General features: G+C 39.7%; 1 protein-coding gene across 1 annotated transcript in view; it reads left to right on the plus strand.

The window, feature by feature from the left end:
* The window catches only part of utrn (utrophin), a 215,888-nt gene extending 196,308 nt beyond the window's left edge, over positions 1 to 19,580 (plus strand). Inside the window, exons 73-77 of the mRNA XM_084737221.1 lie at positions 5,566 to 5,727; positions 7,584 to 7,821; positions 13,515 to 13,590; positions 13,904 to 13,987; positions 18,190 to 19,580. Of these exons, the coding sequence (XP_084593347.1) occupies positions 5,566 to 5,727; positions 7,584 to 7,821; positions 13,515 to 13,590; positions 13,904 to 13,987; positions 18,190 to 18,314 (685 nt within the window). The 3' untranslated portion in view covers positions 18,315 to 19,580. The remainder of the gene's footprint in view (positions 1 to 5,565; positions 5,728 to 7,583; positions 7,822 to 13,514; positions 13,591 to 13,903; positions 13,988 to 18,189) is intronic.
* The last annotated feature ends 1,152 nt before the right edge of the window (positions 19,581 to 20,732 follow it).

The following is a 20,732-nucleotide window of genomic DNA, read 5'->3' on the forward strand; positions in this document are numbered from 1 at the left end:
TAAGAACTTTGGGTAGAAATGTATTTGATGTGTGCTTTGATGTTTTCATTTGTGCTAGCTATTAACTTTTGGGAGGCAGGATTCATGACCTGTACTGCAGCCAGCCACCAGGGGGCGAGCAAAACTTTTTGGCTTCACTTTTTGAAGAGCTCTCATGCTGTCCATCTCTATATATGTCAGTTAACTTTGCCAACAACTCCTGCTTCATGGCAACTCTGAGGGGACACTCTACCTCAGATACTACCATCATATACCATATACTCCTGTGAAATGTCAGGAGGGCATGAAGGTATGAAAAACAGAAACCACTCAAGCCTTCTGCTTATAACCAGTCCAACAACCTTCACCCTTTGAATGTTGGCTACACACATTATATGTTGCTGTCTTACTTCTCTGTGTTTTGAGACTAAAACATCTCCAGATTAAAGACATAGGAACCTTAAATTGAATATTGAGTTAGCCAGCTGTTACTAGCTCACTCAGTTGCAGACTGTCTCATGTTACACTACACTTGCAGACTTCTGGGAGACAAAAAAAAAATAAGCTGACAATTTGATATCTTTGTAGAACTGTTTGATTATTAATTTTTGTGTGCTACAACATTTTGACCATAGGATTGCATTATTATATATTTATAATTCATAGACACCACCGTGGAATCTGGATTGGTACATGGATCAGCAACATCAGTCTGATATCCAAAGAGTGAATTATGTCATTATTGACACCCGATACTCATATTGGATCAAATCGGTCCGGATGGACCCAAGTTGGAGCCTATCTCCTCTGTCTTCTGCCTGTGAAATCAGGTTTTTCCTCACCACTGTTGTCTTAGTGCTTGCTCTTGATGGGAAATGTTGGGTTTCTGTAAATAATATTATGAAGAATAGACCTAGACTAGATCTAAAGTCAAACTAGACCTGCTCCATATGAAAAGTGCCTCAAGATAACTTCTCTCTTATGAATTGTCATTATACAGTATAAATAAAATTGACTTGAACTGACTGGTAAATGAAGTCACTGGACTTTACTGTGATCTCACAGAAAGTGAGCTTTAATTCCTCTATCCTGGTGAGATGGTTAAAGACTTATAACGCCCCTTTTCTATCCTCTCCATTCCTTTTCTCTCTCATGTTCCCAATTTCCTGGTTTCTCTTTCTCCTGTTTCTCTCCGTCTTTATCGCCCACTGTTTCTCCCTGAGCTCAGTCTCGGCAGCTGATAGCGCTCTTCAGTTCGAGAGGAGCTGCTCACTTTGTGATATGTTAGCTAGGCATCAGGCCCGGAAACCATTGTTGTTGGGTAAAGACTGTAAAAGTCCCCTCAGCCGTGTCCTCGCTCACCCATACCAAACATGGCACTCATATTCACAACACATTGCAGCTAATAGCCTTGGCATTCATTGCCATTATTCACATTTAATTCTTCTCCCACACTGATGCTCTCTTCCTCCGTCATCTCTTTCTTCTCGGTCTTTCCCTCCTCTTCAAACAGCACCCACACTGCCTCAGCCTCCAGACATTTCACCGTGCTTCCTCTTTCTCCCAGTACTCCAGAGCAGGTGGTTTGTGAGCCAGCTCTACCGCCCTGTACTCCCCATTTCCACACGTAATGATCCCCTTCCTGCTGTCCTCTGCTGTCCCCCTGCCAGCCATAATGTCCTGCTGCAGCGTCCTCTTGCCAGGGACCTGCCTAATTGGTCACTCAGTTTGTGCTGGACTCCCATCCCCCAAAACCCCAACGGACAGCACAGCCACCAATTTTCAAGCTTGTTTCCACAAACTAAGCCGTTCTTCATCATCCCTTTCTCCCTTGTCACAGCATCCACATATTTCAAAGAAAAATGTGTAATTTATCAGTAGCTCAGCCATTTCAGCGTGACTTCAGTCTCCACCAGTGAAACTGAAGAATAATTACATATATTTGTGTACAAAAAAAAAAGGAAAATGAAGGAATTGAGAGCAGAAAGGTTTAAAACGTATTGAGATCAGATTTAAAAAGTTATGTCATGTCTCTTTTATCACTGGTGTCTTTGTTTTTAACAAAATATATGAACAGGTTGAACTCGAAGAAAATCTTGTTCTCAAAGAAAAGACTCTAAACTTGTACTTAAAGTTCAAATCAGATAAAGCACTAAGGCTGGTGAATGATAAAAACCTTTTGCCCTTCAGCATTCATAGAAGGCTAGTGCCACAGCATATTCTTCCTTTTATGTGAAAAGAGGTGGAAGTCTTATTCTATGTACCTTTCATTAGTTACCTGCTCGCCAGGTCCTTGGTCGTGAAATGGTATAATTCATGTCATCTCTGAGAAAGGAAGCCTTCCGTCTCTTATTATGCATGGGGCGATAATGGCGTTTTGAATTTTTCCTGAATTGTCATTGATTATCTCCTGTGGTGAAACTCAAGGGTACCTTGTGTAAAACCTGAGACGTTTCAGTTTGCCAGCTTCCTCTCCAGAGTGTATTTGATTAACTTACTCATTATAGCCAAGGATTATGCACTCAGTTATGGTCTGGCCCTGATAAGAGTGTGTGAACCAAGTTAATAGCAAGTCACCGCATATTTTAAAAGGTGCCAAGACTACCTGCCTGGATATCACTGATTGAAGTGTTTCTTTAAGCACAGCACAGGCTTCAACTCAGAGAGGTCAATACAGTATTCTGTCCCTTGGTTGTTGCCATCAGTGATATGAAGGAAGTTGCACCTCCTCAACTAAATTACCTGACAATTGATTTGTCTAATAGTCAACACAATATAGTATCTATTAATTAAGATATTGTGACATCATCTGATATTCTTCACAGAGAATGTAATATACAGTATATAGAATATATACATAAATGTATGTTTTTTACAGTGATCCCCCAAATGTGGTTATCAAACACTTATGACAAAGATATGTAATGGAGCCAGGATATTTTATAGTGTTCATTCTCCAAAAAGACACAGTTTTGTTCAAACTAAATACACATTTTGTACTTTGCATAGTTTTCCTGTGCAGTGATGGATTAGTAATGACATTTCAAGTTTGCTCACTTTGGCTTTTGTAAAACTGTCCAAATTGCTGGTTTGTTTACAAACCGATGGTTTGCCTCCACATCTGTGTTTCTTTCGCTATTGGACTTAGTTGTAGCCTTGACACCATGTTCTCAAATTTCAGCAGCTGATGAGTAAAACCGTCATAACCAGTAGAAGTATCAGCCAAATCTGCGAAAATAAATAATAAAATGAAATTGTACTGTTCAATGGTAATATTTTTGCTCTCATTGTCCAGGTACTGTATATTCTTTTCAATATTACACAACAGCAGGATATTAACATCAGAGTGACAGCTTTAGTACTTGTGGATGTCTGGACAGGCTGAAACCATGAAAAAAAAATACCAGAATAGTGTTAGAGAGTCAGAAGAGGAAGGAGAGCCACACGTGGAGTCACCACGCCACTAAACTTTCTCAGCCAAACTCCATTTCAAGCTGTCAAACTGGCTCAGGAAATGACAGTCACTTTAGCAATGGAAAGGACTTTTAAATAACAGTCTGCCATCTTTTTTTCTTCCCTTTTTTTTTCTGCTTGTGCGGTTGTCAGGTTTTAGTCTTCAAGGCTCAGGTTGTGTTTCAGGAGGAAGGTGACAGCTGGGCTTTGGCAAGACCTGCCACCCCCTTTCAGATCAGTCAGATAGCGCATAAAGAGACCGACACCTACACACACATACTGATACACGACGGCAGACACCAGCAGCCGTTTCTCCTTCCCTCCTTTCCTCCATATCTATCCATCTGACTGTCAGGCTCCTTCTCTCCTCTGCTCCCTCCATCTTCTCACAGCCCTCCCTTATTCCAGTTATCAGATAGTAGAGACTGACACATCTGTGTTCCACCAGGGATTGTGGAGCTTACGGCGTACCAGAGCTACAATAGCTGAAGATCTTATATATCATGGCAGCTACCACAATCTTTCTTTAGATTGGGTTCTTGGAAGCTGTGGTTTCTATTTATAGTAAGCTAGCTTTTTTTTCTCAAAAGTGTATTTGTTCCACCCTATGCTCTTTGATGCCTTCTGACACTGACTCATGAAAGAGGACAATGAAACGCTGCAGTGGCATCAGTGCAGTAGGTTTACTGGTCGCATGACATTGTAATCTTCACCTCTGTTGAAATGTAGGGATCTTCTCTGTTAAGTAGGGCTACACAGTTATTAGAAATATTATCAAAATTGCAACTGCAAAAGCTGCATTCTTTTGAGAAAGGAAAAATGTGTGAAAGCAGCATTATAATGAAGTACTGTGGTGCTGCAGACGTGCTCTGGCTCACAAATCTTGTTATCCAGATGTAAGAAAACATGTTTGTCTGGTACAGACGCCAACAAATGTCATCTCATCATAATATTAAATTTTTTTTCAGTGAAAATTAAAATTGTGATTCAGAAATGATAATTTCACCCCATTGTGATTCACATCGCAGTCTCAGTGTTCAACTATATCACACAGTCCTATTTATACTAAGCTAAATGGCTGCATATTTGGTCAAAATGGACCAGAATCTGTTTTATTATGCCATAGAAATGTATCATTTTCCTGAAAATGGCATGTAAAATTGTCACAGTCAGACCGACAACTAAACAGCTAATGCTAAAGCAGGACAGATAAATCAAGTGAATGCTTTTCCCCAGTTATAATCTGTGAATGAAAAATATTAATTTTAGGTGACACAACGTTTTGGGAATTCACTTTTATTCCAGGTAACTGAACGAGGCAGTAGTCAAAACACCTAACCAAACTCCTGTGAAACATAAATAGCTGAGTAGAGTAATAGTAACTTATGCTGTTGGATTGGTGTGATTAAGCTACCTTTAAATCATGTTTAAATGTTTTAAATTAAAGATGAATTTGTTATTGATTTCCATTTACTATTATTATTAGCAGTAGAGAGACAGAAACTAGCAACTAGCTAACTAACGTTTTCATAGCATTTTTTTACTGTAGATCTTATGCACTTTCTGTGGCATTTATGTGGACACTTAATCAAACTAAACAGGTATAAAATTAACCTACAGACCTTTTTCACAGCGGCCATTTTGACATGAAATAGTTGGATAAACACAGGTGTTACTAATGATACTAATTAAGGTTCTGTTCAGTTCAGGTCAGACAGAGTCAGGGTGCTGCTGTTGTACATGTTGGCTCACTGGAAAGGCTCTACTACATTAAGTGGACTTTAATTAGTATCACTGCTGACACCTGTGTTTAGTCAACTAGTTTACATGTGAAAAATCTCTATTAGAAATATTCTTTCTGTTGCATAGATTACTGACCAGACTGAGCTGTTTTTATTTGTTGTTGTTGTTGTTCACTGCTTCTGTAGTTATTGTTCTCTGCCTTTTTAGAGCAGTACTGTTCTGTGGTAATTTTCCAGCATAATGATTTGCTATAAGTAATAACCATAGTTCTTTGCACTGAAAAAAGCCATCCTTCCCTAACCGAGCAGAAGGTGGACTGGACTGACTAACAGGCACAAGATGTTTGGGCTCCCGTCTCATCACGCGACTCTACACTCTCCACCCCCACAGGGATGACGAGCATGCCCTGATCCTGCAGTACTGTCAGACGCTGGGAGGGGAGGGCTCCCCCTGCAGTCAGCCCCAGAGTCCTGCCCAGATCTTACAGGCTGTGGAGAGGGAGGAACGAGGCGAGCTGGAGCGGATCATAGCCCGTCTGGAGGAGGAACAGAGGTAAAGAAAGAAACTTGAGAGGATGCAATCTGGCATGAGGTTGGTTAAGACCCAAAATATGGGGGAAATATTACTAAAGTTTTTCTGAGTGAGTCTCATGTTAACTCACAGCTTCTCTGTGTTTGAGTACATGTGTTCATTGTCAGAGTCCACAGCACAATAAATAAAAATACACACTTCCCGGACTTCCAACTCTGTCTCTCACGCCAAGCCCTTCCCCGGTTTGATCAGTAAATGGAGATGGCTTAGAGACAGAGCCAGTGTACGATCTATTGTTGTATAGGTGCTTTTGCACAGCCAGAGGCTCGACTGGAGTGATTTAACACTGATTACACACACACACACACACACACACACACACACACACACACACACACACTCACTCACACACACACACACACTGGCACTGTGGGAGCACGAGGAGGAGAGAAAGAGCTTTACCGCCAGGCTCATAAATGCCAACTTAAGTAAAGCACGGCAGCTTATGGTTCTGCACCGAGAGAGAGAAAGAGAGGGCGAGGAGGGAGTGAGGCGAGAGATTTGGTGGGGGGTCCTTTATGTTTGTCTATCCACTTCAAATAGGATTTCACTCAGAAAGCAGAGGTAAACATGACTGGTATTTTTGTGTGGCACCCCACTGTAAGGGTTCAGGAAGGAGCTTTTGAATGCTCCGTTTGAGAGTCTGTTAGTGATAATATTAATATTAATATTTAACCACAATAATGTTTGCAATAATAATTATTGTTTAATCACTGGAAGAATCACGCAAGAGAGAAGCCCCCTCCAGGGTTAGCAGTTGAAGCATGACAAAAAGCAATACTGATATATATTAAGCATGGCAAAGATATGTAATTACAAGAATAAAGGCTGGCTTTCTCAGGAGCACAACTCTTCTGATCTATTTATACAAGGCTCCTAGGAATACAACACTCTCAAATTAGTGGTAACGTATGGCTACAACAGCAAGTATATTAAGACTCTTAAATAGTATCATAAAGAAAGAAAATTATATAAGATGCATACAGAGACATACTGGTGTACATGAATAAAAATACATGCACAGAATCTGCATATACGCTGATCAGCCACAATGGAACAGGAAAAATGGCAGGTCTTGTGGGGCGTCCCAGGTATGTAGTGGTTAATACCTACCAAATGTGGTCAAAGGATGAACAACCGGTGACAACAATAAGTTTTTCAGTGAAAATTAAACACAAAAATGACTATCCCACACATCTCTCTGCTACATTTATCTGACTGCTGGAGTTAGCAGTGACTTTATAGATTAAGATTTGATATACGAAACATGTAAACATCTTTTCACATTTTGTGACAAGATAAACTTCCCAGCAGGACTTGATGCTACAATATGTAACATTTCTGCATTAAAATGTCAAAAAACAGTAAACATGCCATTTATTTTGCTGAGTTATACACTACCATTATCCCAAATGTGTCTAACAAAGTTCAAAGGGAGAGAAATACATTATTTATTCAAGGTAACGGTGCATTTCCTACTAGCTGTTTCTAGCTATTTGCTATAATTTCCTGGAAAACATAGGATACGTCGGATACATCAGAGGGTGAGGAAAGAAGTAGGCATCTGTGACTAAATGAAACATGAATAAAACTTTAATGTTACCTCGTCCATGAACATGACTTCTGCCTGTGTCATGTCAGATAGATTTTCATCACTTAGTATAATATTTTTTTTTTTACAAAAGTCTTTCTCACAGTACTTGTACTAGATTATTTTGCATTGTGGTATTGCTGCTCTCCTTAGGTAAATGATGTAAGCACTTCTCCATCCCTTGGTGTGACAAGAACGTGTTGTTTTTTAAACCCTTCATTACTAGGACCCTGCAGAGGGAATATGAGCAGCTAAAGGAGCAGCATGGCCAACGAGGGGCCCCTGCTGTAGGCCCCTGGGAGACGGAGGGTTCATTTTCCCATCCTGATGAGGCCGATCTTCTAGCCGAAGCCAAGCTGCTGCGACAACACAAGGGCCGCCTGGAGGCCCGCATGCATATCCTGGAGGAACACAACAAGCAGTTGGAGTCTCAGCTCCACCGCCTCCGACAGCTACTGCACCAGGTGACGCAACACTTACACCAATTTGTTCGGCTTTCTGGGTTTTATCCCACGAAACTACAGGTTATGGCTGAGTGGACACAGAGATATATATTCATAGACTCATACATTACAAAAAAAAAAATAGTCATCCCTCAGAAAAAAAGGAATTGTTTCTTCTTGTTGTGGACTGTTCTGGAACTGCAAAGTGGACTTTGAAATAGACTCAAACTGCCACTGTGAAGAGGCCATTTGCAGAAAGAATGGCTGTAGTTTTGGCGCTTAGCAGACAGAAAACAACATCGATGTTGTAAGGTGTCTACTAATGGAAAAGGACTTCAAACCTCAAGTAGCCATCACAATAGCCTGATATAAAGGCAAGCTATAAGCGTTAGTCAGCTTTAAAAAGAGCAGTTGGTATGTGAGCTTTGAAGGTAACATGAGACAACTGACATTTTTCTCACAATGTACAGCAATACATCAAATATATGCAGCAAATAAGGACTTGATGGTTGCTTCGTAACGGCAACCTAATATGACCAATTTTTGTTGTATGATTTTGGTGATCGTCTTCAAAAAATAAGTGGATTAAAACATTTCTTTTGGAGAAATGATAATTTTCACAGCCTTGAAGTCTCGTTTGAGCACAGAGCACACACAAAAACTGTCATTTGAAGTTTATTTCTTCCGTAAGTTGTCTTTTCTTTTAGTTCATTAGGCTTGTTGTTGTTGGGTAGCAGCAGGGCAATAATCACAGTTCACAGACTCACTCACACACACCAGCTGGCAGGGCTGTTTCAGTGCAACTCGTAAAATAAAAAGAACTCATTTAAAAAGTGTAACTCTAATACAGAATGCTTTCAATAAATTAAAGGATTCTTTCAAAGTCATTCAAATAAATCATCACCATAAATATGTACTCCCGCACTTGTTAACCCCCACATAGACGTCCACACAACTGTGTCAGCTAACCTGTTCAGTTTTTATCCTTACTTTGTGATGCCTTTGAAAAACAAAACCTGCTCATCAATGCTCAGATTAGAGCCTAATCACATCATTACCATTCCATCCAGGAGTCCGGCATTCGTCTCCAGTCTCTCTATCAATAACTTCCAGATTTGTTTATGCCCAGCCTAATTGCTCACTGAGGTTGGATTGTTTCTGCCAAGTGAGAAATGCACAACCCTCGAGCCAAACAAACAGCAATCCCAACAAATCAGACTGAGCAAACACAGGGGCAGGTATTGGCTCTCTAGAAGCTGTGGAGCTGGAAGCACAGTAATAACTCACAACAAATACGGCCTGGGGATGGCCGCTGACGTGACTCTGCAGGTTTTTAATGGATGAAGATTAACATTTTGACAGGAAAAAAAGTTTTTGTGCACCCATCCCTTACCATATTGAAGATTTCCCTCTATTTTAGACAGTAGATGAATAATTGTTATACAGTACGCAACTTAAAAATCTTCAGTCTTGAATCTTGAAAACTAAAAGCACTCATTAGGCAGCAGAATGCCCTGTCAGTGGTATATTATCATATATTATATTATTGGATTATTATTACTGATATATTAACATTTAAACAGCATTTTATTCTTGTGGCTTGCAACATTAAATATTAATTCACAAAAATACCATTGTTTATAAATTATGGGTTTTCTACATAAATTCTTAATCTGAAAAATAACTAGTAGCTGTAACTGCCAAATACATAAATTTAACATAAAGTTGAAATATTTAAAGGGTAACATCAGTTTTTTCAACCTGGACCATATTTTCCCATGTTTTATGTTTAAGTGACTAATGGAGACAATTTTTGATACTGGTCCACAATTGAAGGAGGCCACTGCAGCTGGCAGCAATGTATCCCTCATGGACCACTGCACAACGTCAAAGCACGTCCAACATCTAAAGATCTAAAGAGACCTAAAGAGATGGATCTTTTTGGTAAAGCGTAAGCTGATTTATTGCTCTTGCCAAACCCACCAGACTCCATTTACACAAACAGTATTTTTTATCATTATCACAATCTTTATTCAGACTCAACAGAAACAAAGTAAAACTCACCAAAAAAGCTTGGTTCATCTTTCATCTGTTCCAACAATCACCGATTCTGGTTGTTTGGTCAAAATAAACCCTTCATTTACTGTTACATGAGAAAACATCAGAAGAGGAGCAAGAAACAGTGAAGCAGTGGGGAGAACGGTGTGTTCAGCCAGAAAATTTCCACATCTAACACAGTGAATTAAGGGTTTGTTTTGACCAAACCAGAGTTGGTGATTGTTGGAGCAATGGGAAAAAACATGAGAACAAGATTTTTTTGCTGAGGTTTGTTTTTGTTTCTGCAGAGTTATAAGAATAAAGTGTGTTTTTACAGTGAAAAAATGACTTGTTTCTGTAAATGTAGCCTGGTGGGTTTGGTGACAGCAACAAAACAGCTGTTTCTGGTTAGGAAAAAAAAATGTTACTCTTCGATCAAAAGCTCAATATCTGCAGGGATCCTTTCCATAATGTTGTCAGACACTAATAATCTGAGCCTGTCAGTGGCTGAAGCACTTTTAGTGGACACGCTATGATGATGCACAATTGCCCATAATGGTTACACTTCAGCCCATGCTGCTGGCTGCAGTGGTCACACTAGATACTGGACCAGTTTCAAAAATTGCTGTACCCATTAGCCACTTTGACACAAATACATGGGAAAACAGGGTTCAGTTTGAAAACAATGAAGTTTACCTTTGAGCTAAGTGGAAGTACTCTCCTGAAGTACAAATATTAATCACTGTATGTTCTACTACTCCTTATGGAGTTGTATACAGTAAACTTTGGGCTTTTTTGGGCAGGATCTCAGCACTATTTCCCAGCATACATTTTTCTCTCATCACTTCCTCTGTGTTTATGGTATATATAAACTGAACTTATACTGATGTTGATTCCGAAAGACAAAAAATGCAAACACAACTACCTGCATACACACAAACACCCCCCAACCAAATAAGAACTTCTGTTTCCTGACATTTAAGTCCCAGGAGTCCTGACGATATGTCAACATGTCTTCCCGTCAACCATCAGCGTTACTGCCAAGCCGCAGAATAATGAACCGAGCCAGCTTGATGGCACGGCATTAAATTCACACTCCTGAAGGCTGACCAAAGCACTGACCCTAGCTATTCTAAGACGAGCCTCGAGATGCTGGCTGTGCTCCAGAGATGTTTCCAACATGTTAGCCTTTACTTGTGCCGGGGGACACCAGGAGATGAAGAAGGAGGAAAAGAATAAGAGGGGTGACAAGGGAGGCAGCATTGATTTGATTTCTTGCAGCTGAGAAGCCAAAGGGAATGTGGGATACTGCTGTAATTGTCAGCAGACATTAAATGTTCATCCTTGTGCAGCAGAGCATGTTTTCACCAATTGATCAACTGTCCACAGTTTTTAAGTCACACAATCCTAATTTCTAATCGATCGATTAAGATACTGTGTTTTTTATGCTGTTTGGGAGCAGCTGGGCTTTTTGCTGTCATTATCTCTTTTCGCTGGTTTATCAAATTGCTTGTCACATCAGACTTCTGTTATCAGCCGTGACTTGCCTGTGGTATTTACTTGCATTTATTTTGATACTAAAGAAATGAAAGCATGATCATTTTATCTGTGAATTTCAGGACATCTTGGGGCACAACAGATTTGCTGGAGGCCAAGTCATAGCGAAGACAACAAAGCATAACAATATGAGCCAAAATAACAGTTAGGGAATCTGTTACAGTCCCTGTCAAAAACATTGTAAATATAAACATTGCTAGATTATCGTAGCTCATCTGCATTCACTGTCTGCTACTTCAGCATCTCAGCAGCAACGTTAATGTCACATCACCTCAGCGACAAGTGAAACCTGTGGATAGAAAGTTGAGATGCACCAATGCACTTTTTTCCAGTTCCGATCTGATTCCGATACCTGAATTTGGATATCTGCCAATACTGATATTATACCATACCATACTATACCAAAGATATTTTTTTCTTTGTTTTGATTATGTGTAAGGTGGCGTGAGGCTGGAGCTGAGGTTCAGTTTAATGGGGGAAGTTTCAGAGTTTCATTCAGTTTTCACCATTTCGAAAGCTTGTTTAGTTTAAAGTTGGTTGAAAATTCATGCTCCAGAGCCTTGGACTTGGGCAAATGGCATCCTCCAACCAAGGCTCGTCCGAGATGCACTGCACCTCGCCTTGAAAGTAAAGAAGTTCAGGCGGCCGCAGCAGGAGGTGGGGACAAAAAGCTTCAGTGAAGTCGGACAGTTTCCAGCAGATTTCAGAGAACATAAGGAAGAGACTAACATCCTGTTAGATCACCTGTAGGCTAACTGTAGTTTTCAGACCACATTCATGGCTGAAGAAATAAAGTGCGTTCTTGATTGCTGATTGAAGTTGAAATAGAAGAGATCCTCCTACCATCACACAATCCTCTGTTCTTTTCTCTGCCTTGTAAAGTACGTTTGATAAGTCATATCCTTTATTATTATCATTATTATCAGCCACAAAATATATGCCTATTAACAGATTAAAACTTCATTGCACACATACAACTAATATATCTAGCATTCAATGATACAATTACACTGAAAAGTGGTATTTTATACAACACATGGTGTTTCTTTTCAAAATTAAGAGCCAGTCGGAGCCTGTCAGCTCATCAGTCATATTGCTCATTTTGTAATGCATAGCAAAATGTTTACAAGAAGTAAACACGTTTAAGGGATAGTTCACCCTAAAGTAGAAATTGGGTCGTTATCTACTCACCTACATACCGACTGAAGGTTGGATTTAGTTTTTTTTTTACTCCACAAAACACTACAGCCAATACATGTAACAGATACTTCTGTGCCCATAATAAAATACAATACATGTTTTAAAGTACCAATATGAGAGTTTCTTCACTGAGGCAGATGTGTATTTGTCTTGATTTTCTATTAGAGATGGGACAGATCCATTAGAGACGGGAGCTGATATTATCATAATTCACTCATTTGATATTGGGCAAACATCACTGTTCCACCTGCCAATCTAAATTCCACGTGCGTCTTAAAGGTTCACCCAAAAAATGAAAATTCAGTCATTATCTACTCATGCTGATTGAAGGTCATGTTTAGTTTTTAATCCACAAAACAATCAGCAACAGATGTTCAATCAGCATGAGGGTGAGTAGATAATGACTGAATTGAACCTTTAAGATGGATGTGGATGTGCATGTCATCACTTTTATTTATGTTTGTCCTGCTGTTGTTATTTTGTTTCCTTGTGTCCTCCTCTTGTCCTCCTTTGCTTTGTCTGTCAAAGCACTTTGTAAACTCAGTATTTAAAGGTGTTATATAAATAAAGTTTTTTAAAGTAAAGTTACTGTTTCACTCAGTAAAATAACTCTGTATGCAACATTCAACTAGAACACTAAAAATCTAACCTCGCAGATCTCCTCTGGGGTCTTTGAATGTGAGTGATACAGTAGCATGTTAAACTCAAATGGGGACAATGGCAGAGATGTTTATGAGAAATGTTTCTAAGCGCAGAACAACAGCCTCATTGTGCCGCCCTCCAGTATTCCCTTGTCTCCGTCTGATGCTGTGACGCACGGTTAATTTTGAAGTTGTCAGACGGATGCCAAGCGGAATAATTATCTTATAATAATGGAGTTTTCTTTTTTTGCTTTTCTTCTCTCTGCATGCGTCTCTCAGCCGGAGATGGACTCAAGGGTAAATGGAGTGTCCTCTCCCATGGTGCAAGATCGAGGGCCTCTTACTGAAAACTCAGGTGAGGCACTCAAGCGCAAAAAGATTTGCATTCTCAGACACAAACACACACATTGATGTTGGTGAATGAAGATTGGTCCTTGGAATTCAATCACTGAAGCTACATTTTGTAGCATTTAGCATGAAAGGTACACTCAAAGTTTGTGCACAACACATAAAAGGATCTCACACTGTCTCTCTGCAAATGGAAACTTGTTGCTCAATCTGGTGTTGTGCCATATCAAAGTGTGTCTGTAGTTAATGAAATTCAACTTGTGTGTGTGTGTATGTGTGTGTGTGTGTGTGTGTGTGTGTGTGTGTGTGTATTTGTTCAGATGAGCTGCTGGACTCCCACAACAGCAGCTCTGACCTGGCAGATGTAATGGAGCAGATTAACAACTCCTTCCCTGCATGCAGTCGTAAGTTTCCTCCTCCTCCTCCTCCTCCTCTCCCACCGTGTCTTCCCCGGCTCTGAAGGCAGATTTGTGTTTTGCTATACAAGGACGCTGGTCAGCAGAAAAATAGTGCATGTCACGCCGTTTAGTTGTTCCTACGTCATCCTTCACAGGGGAAAGTTGTTGCATGTGTGGCTTACCAGATGTGTGAATCCTCTGCAGATTTTTTTCTCCATTATTTGTTTCGTCTGTAAAACATTTTTTAAAGTCACAAATTTTGTCAACCAAATTTTCATAAAATCTAGTATGATACATTTAAATGTCATTCCTAACAGTCTAAATCTCAAATATATTCAGTTTACTGTCAGATTTCACAAAGAAAAGCAGCAAATATTCACAATTGAAAAATTGGAAGACAGACAGTTCATTAATTTTAAAAATAGTTGCCAATTGATTATGGACTTAACATTTCAGCTCCAAAAATGTCTGTTGATGTTGATCTATAGTTTAAAAATATTTTATTTGTTTTTAGTTTAGTTCAGTTTCCTGAACCGCGCCCCATATAGTTATCGTTATTGTTACAATCGTACAGAGAAATCTATAATTTATTGAAGGCAACAGTGTGTTTGTTAGTTAAATAGTTCCTGTCAGTCCTGGAAAAACACAGGACATGCAGTGTCAGTGTTGAGTGTTAAAGCCAGACTAATAGAGTTAGCAAGGGGAAATCAACAGCTATTGGTTCATTTACACAGATCATAGGAAATATGTGTCTGAAAGTACAATAGAGCTTTTTATTAAAATAGTAGTATTTGTGATGCTAATTTACATTAGCACTTTAATGGGAATTCCCATTATGTGTTAGCATTGAGCTTATAGACTAAGCCCTAGTTATTTCTATTGTTTAATTTGTGGACCGATGTGAAAATCTTTTTTATAAGCTCCAGTTTGTGCACAGCCCAAGACAAATCAAACTGTCTGAGGTCCTCCCAGATCAGATGTTTCCCTTTTTTCCCCGTTTTTTAATTCATCAAATTCACAAAGTAGTTAATTTTATTTATTCATGTTAGTACTTTTTTCATCTGTGACCTCTTCTACGGGGTTCACTGTTTGATGAATGAAATAAATGAAAAATAAAAAATAAATGAAATAGAAACAGAGGCAGGGGAGAAACTGTGGTTCTTTTCTGATACAGTCAACTTCATCTACAACTTCAGCTAGACGTATCATCTACCCTGGAATCATCTCCTTTACTTTCCCTCACTGCTTTTGTTAATCCTTCTGTCCCCTCCGTCCTCTTTCACCGCCTCACACACTTCTGCTCTGCATTTGTCATTTCTATTTTTTACTTCCTACTGTCATTCAGCTTTTGTGTATGAATGTATGCGTGTGTGCGGCTGTGGGATGTCATGTATAAATGATTGCAGCTCGAGCAGCTGTGCAGCCATGAATTTAAAAGGTCTTGTCCTGTATTTCAATGAAGAATGGTATATAGAGTGCTTTTTCAACAAGTGTAATCATGGTTTGTGAAGTGCACTGTGACTTTATGGTTGTGATTCTGATGAAATGCTTTCTCAAACACATAGATTTTAAATACAGCCTCAGGGTTTTTCCGATTATCATTTAAATTTGGTATTTGATATGATCAGGAGAAATGTTAGACCCTCATTAGTCTTTATAGGAGAATTTGAAAGACTGTCCACCTCTGGGGATATTAATGAAATAGAAAAATAAATAAAAATGTTCAAAAAGCGAGCTAGAGCTCACTGACTTTAAATTGAATTCGAATTTTTCGAGTCAAAACTCCTATGAGGGCTTTAGTTAAAAATCCATTCTAATCTGGCAGACGCTCCAGTGTTATTAGCATTTGGTTACTGCACAGCTCCGAGGCACCGGGACTGAACAGCACAGAGCGGAGTGTGTGCATGAATATGTGGGAGGGACCCAGAGGCTGATAATTTAGTGTAGTCTTATAAAAACAGAGATGAACTGGGGAGTTCAAGTGTTAAACTACTTTATTGTCTCTGCTTTGTCTCCCACAGCCTCGAGCCTCTCCTCAAGGCCACAGGTAAGACGAGGTTCTTCCACACGTTTAGATTTTATAAATAATTCTGTGTATTTTCAGCTTGTATGGGAGCTCCTGTTTTTCTTCCTTTCTGCTTCACTGTGTGTTTCCGGGTCACTATTTTAGTAACGGGCAAAGGTGAGGGACGTTTGAGCAGAGCAACGGAGGTAATTACAGCTGCTGTGGCTAAAGTACCCCCCTCCATGTAGCCTTCACCTGCCTCAGCCTTCCACATTTGGTGGCCTGTGAGTAAGAGACGGCTAATGGGTGTCTGTGGAGTGCCATTAGCTGCTCATCTCATTCCCCCGGTATGAGGCCAAGGTGCATTTTGGGACAGAGGTGTTGTGAAAGCTGTTGGCACTGACCTCTTCCTGCTGTAATTTTTGGTGCCCTTCCTTTCACTCCATTCTTCCCTTTCTCTTACTGTCTTTTTAAACTGCTCAGCTTGCCACCTCAGACACTGCTAATACTTTAACACACCGGCTAAACTGCTTATTTGCAATTTATCCATTTGTGGTGGCTGTTGCAAGACACGTACTTTGCCTTTAATTTCTACCTTTTTTCTTAGATGACCTTTACTGGTATTTATTATCACTCCCTAATGTGATAAGTCGTGTCTGTGCATGTCCAACAGGGCTGAAGCTTGTCCACAGCTAATGTTGCATACTACTGGACCTGTCAGCTTAATATTTTTGTGCACATTTATGATTACATGCTTAAGGTTGTGGTTATGGTGATTCTTAATTTTAAGAAAAAACTATTTTATTATTTACTCTGTTTTACATCGACTGCTGAAGTCAGCTAGAAGGGGCTGCAAGTTGTCAACAACTACTAGGCTAAAAACAAGGCTTACCTTAACTGACTTCAAAAACAGATATCCATAGAAAAGTTTTGTTTCATCTTAAACTGGAGCATCTGCAGATTAATTCCATGCCCGGTGTATTATGATCCACTAAAACTAGACACGCTACGAGTTGAATAAATCCCCGTTTTGTTACAGCATTTCCACAGGTCCTTCAGAAGTCTTAAATCCAATAATCTGAGTCTTAAAATGATTTTGACATGTCTTAAAAATGATTGGATTATGAAGTTGATGTTACATTCATTTGCATTAACTCCTGTGTTGCTTTTAAATGTGTTTCGGGGGAAAAATTTGCATTGATCAAGCTGTAACAACTACAAAAAACAACCAATCAATAATCCCTAACATTAATGTAAACTGTGCAGCCCAGTCAGAATTGTGGCATGTGAGCTAAGGTGTCTTGTCTCATCAAAAAAAATATTTCTTGATGTAAAGAGTAAAGTTAAAATTTTTCTGTTAATGTTACTTGGTTAAGTTGTAGTTCAGTGGGATCTGGCCCGAGAAGAGCGCATTTAGTCCTCGGTTTAAGCCTGTTGAAAATAACAAGTTCGAAGGCCACTGCACCTTGTAAGGACAAGATGATGATGATTACTCGATTACTGGCTTTTGTGAGTGTCTCCACAAATGTGACTTATCGTCCCATTTATTGTTTGAGGTGAACCTATTCACTCGGTTACAGTACCATCACACTATTCTACTTATCTTTAAGAAAACTGAGACTATACTTTGCCAACTTTATTCAAAACTCTACAAATCTTCGCTAGATGCATCTGGCAGTAGTGTGGACATTGTTGTAGGTGCTTCACCATCTGTTGCCTGGCAGAGATTTGCACTCTCCTAGTTTGAGTCGTCCTTTCACTCTCTCCTTTATTTCCATTGTCCTTGGCAAACACTGTTTCATACACTCTGTTGGCTTCACACGGAGACATGGGTGAATAGGTTTGGGCGCTTAATTCCATTTCTTAAAAGACATTTTATGTTTTGTAAAATCTCTCCTGCATCATCCCCACCCACCTACCCCCTGTTCTTCACAACGAGCTCCTAATGGACTGTAACTGGCTTGAGGGACTGCAGTTCATTTACCAGCTTTCAAACCCGATTACTTTGTTCGAACCTCTGATATTTTCACACACAGTGAGGTCTTGATGAAGAGAAATGAGGCGGGTTTATCTGCGGCACTCGGACTCCTGAAAAAGACAAGAGTGCTAACTTTCAGAGGCACAAAACACAGTTTTAAAGGGTGTAATTTCTGTTCCCTGATCCATCTGTGGTGATTTCATGTTTGTGTTCTGTGTTTTGCAGGTGATGTGAGGACAGTCACCACAGAGGATGGCGTGTGTTTGTGTGTTGGAAGAGACAGGACCATTCCCAAACAAACAATCTCCCCGACCCAAAATCCCAAAGACGCACAGGACCAGACAACTTAACTACTTTTACCACCTTGTCTTGTACTATGCAAAATGTACATTTTATGAACTGTAGATTGTACCTGAACTTGGTTCAACATTTGTCAGTGATTTGTTTAGATATGCAGATGAGTATATGGACACGGGGCTTTGTATAGTAAAATATGCTTTTCTTTTTGTTTTTCAGAGGGAGGTTTGCTATTTGTGTTTTGTTCTTGTTAAGTTCTGCCTTCACTGGGAATCAAACTGTTACAGTTTTTTTGTCATTCCACTGCTCAGTGTCCTCCAGCCCCCGGTTGTGATTATTTGTCAATGAAAGTAGGCGTAGGTTTTCAGTGTTTGGGAGCACGCACAGTTCCTGAGTAATAACATCCAGTGGCTGAAAGGATCATTTTGAAGATGCAGACTGTCACTTCTCAAAGCATCTGTTTTGTTTTGAAGATCTATCTCGTAGCATGCTCGATGTCAAGTTCCCCTTTAAAGCGTTGATATGCCGGCAGACTTTGTGTCGACTGCGATTTGTTAATGTAAACTTTACCCCTTCTGTGCCTATACAGTTTGTCATTCCACGCGTGGAAGACAGAGATAAGAGAATTAAAGTGGGATTGTGTATAAAGAGAGATGTTTTGGAAAATAAAGATTTAAATTTAAAGATGTTCTGAATTTGGGTTTGTAAGAGGCCCGCCGTCATTATGTAGAATAGTTTTTTTTTTTTAAATATATATGTTCAGAAATCAGAGGAAAGCCATGATTGCCTTGCTACCTCAGACTCATAGACACAGTTTTGTTTTCGTGGTTTGTAAACTTGTTTAAAACAATTGTGAGATCATTTACAGAACAAGAACAGCCTGGTTTAGCATTCTAAGCTTTAGCTTACTGTATTGGTGTACACTGCAACGAGGAGATACCAAGTAAAAAAAGTTACTATTACTGTACCACCATGGGTCTGTGGCCTGCTGAAGCTAGCCGCCCGTTAGGACGAGTATTACTTTACTTTACTGTTGTTGGTTTTTCCACTGGCCTTCTAGCACTGGTCCCTCACTGCGTTGTGTTGTTGTGCTATATGCTATCCTGTAAAACTTGTGAGACTGAACAACACTACTATAACCTCCTCTGACTGTAGACTAACGATGATGATGTTGGTGATGATTTTAATGATTCCAATCATGATGAACCGTACCATGGCAGAACTGTGTCGCTTCTCCTGAGGTATGTAAAATAGATTGACCACACTACGTGTAATATGGCTACGTTGTTTTATTCTAAATAAAATTTTTATAACAATTATGCATCCGCACTGCTGTCATTTTTTCTTACTGCCTGCTGTGTGACTGTACAGTAATGGCTGTCAATATTTAAAGGTGATGTAGAAATAGGATTTGTCAAGAGTTCTTTGTATCATAATGGTTGGTTCTAGATAAAACCTTTGGAATATAAAAGGGGTTCTTGGTAGGACCTCCAGGTAGCCCTTTTCGATCAAATTAGTTCTGGTTCTTGGACCTCCTGGAACCTTGGTGCTATCTAGTGAGCCAGCTCTCATTTCCACCAGTTTTGAGCAGAACCGTTATAATCAAGTATGTAATCAAGAGAGGAACGCCTGCTTTGGTTCCAACACATAACCTGCTATTTTTTGGTTCCAGCTGAGAACAAACTTTTTGGGTTCCAAGCCAATTTATTTTAGCTGGAAATGCTCAAAATGGTTCACAATTAGATGCTTGAACAAGAATGGGGCCAGTTCCATAGTTGTGGAAAAGGCTTATGGGTGGGTTCTTGTTAGCACCCTTAAAAGGTGGAAAGGTTCTGGATAGAATCTTCAGATTGGCCTTTTCCACCAACAGGGAACCAGCCATGTTCCAGTTTATGCACCTAATTTTGAAAGGTTCGGAGCATTTCCACCAAAAATAAATTGGTTCTGAACCCTAATTTACAGATTTCCTTGGGAACCAAAGTGGGCGTGTCACTAAGGTTCAGAGAGCCTTGAATTCAACTGGTTCAAGAACCAGAGCTATTTGGTGGAAAGGTTCTGGGTGGAACCATTACTCTAAAGAAGGGTTCTCTATAGAACCTCTCATAGGGGATTCTGGGTGAAGCCTTTCACAGATGCTTCTAGTAATAACCCTTTATGAGGGTTTCCAGGTAGAACTCTGAAAGGACTCCAAGTGGAAAAGACAGTTCTCCGGGGACAAGCCAAAGAGCCCCTTATGGTTCTAGTTAGCATCTTTATTTCTAAGAGTGTAGCTGAACATCATCACAGAATTTTATAAACAGTCATCAGAAATTCATCTCACTGCTTGAAGTGTTTTCATATGCAGCACTTGACCTGCATTTAAAAACATCTTACACGTCCCTACACCTGGTTTGAGGAATTTAAGCCTCGTTACTGCCAACTCATCAGCGTCATCCAGCCAACACCGTGGCATCATTATTTATCAAAGGAAT

This window comes from Lutjanus erythropterus, chromosome 15 (assembly GCF_056507025.1).
Source record: "Lutjanus erythropterus isolate fLutEry1 chromosome 15, fLutEry1.hap2, whole genome shotgun sequence".
Lineage (NCBI taxonomy): Eukaryota > Metazoa > Chordata > Actinopteri > Lutjaniformes > Lutjanidae > Lutjanus > Lutjanus erythropterus.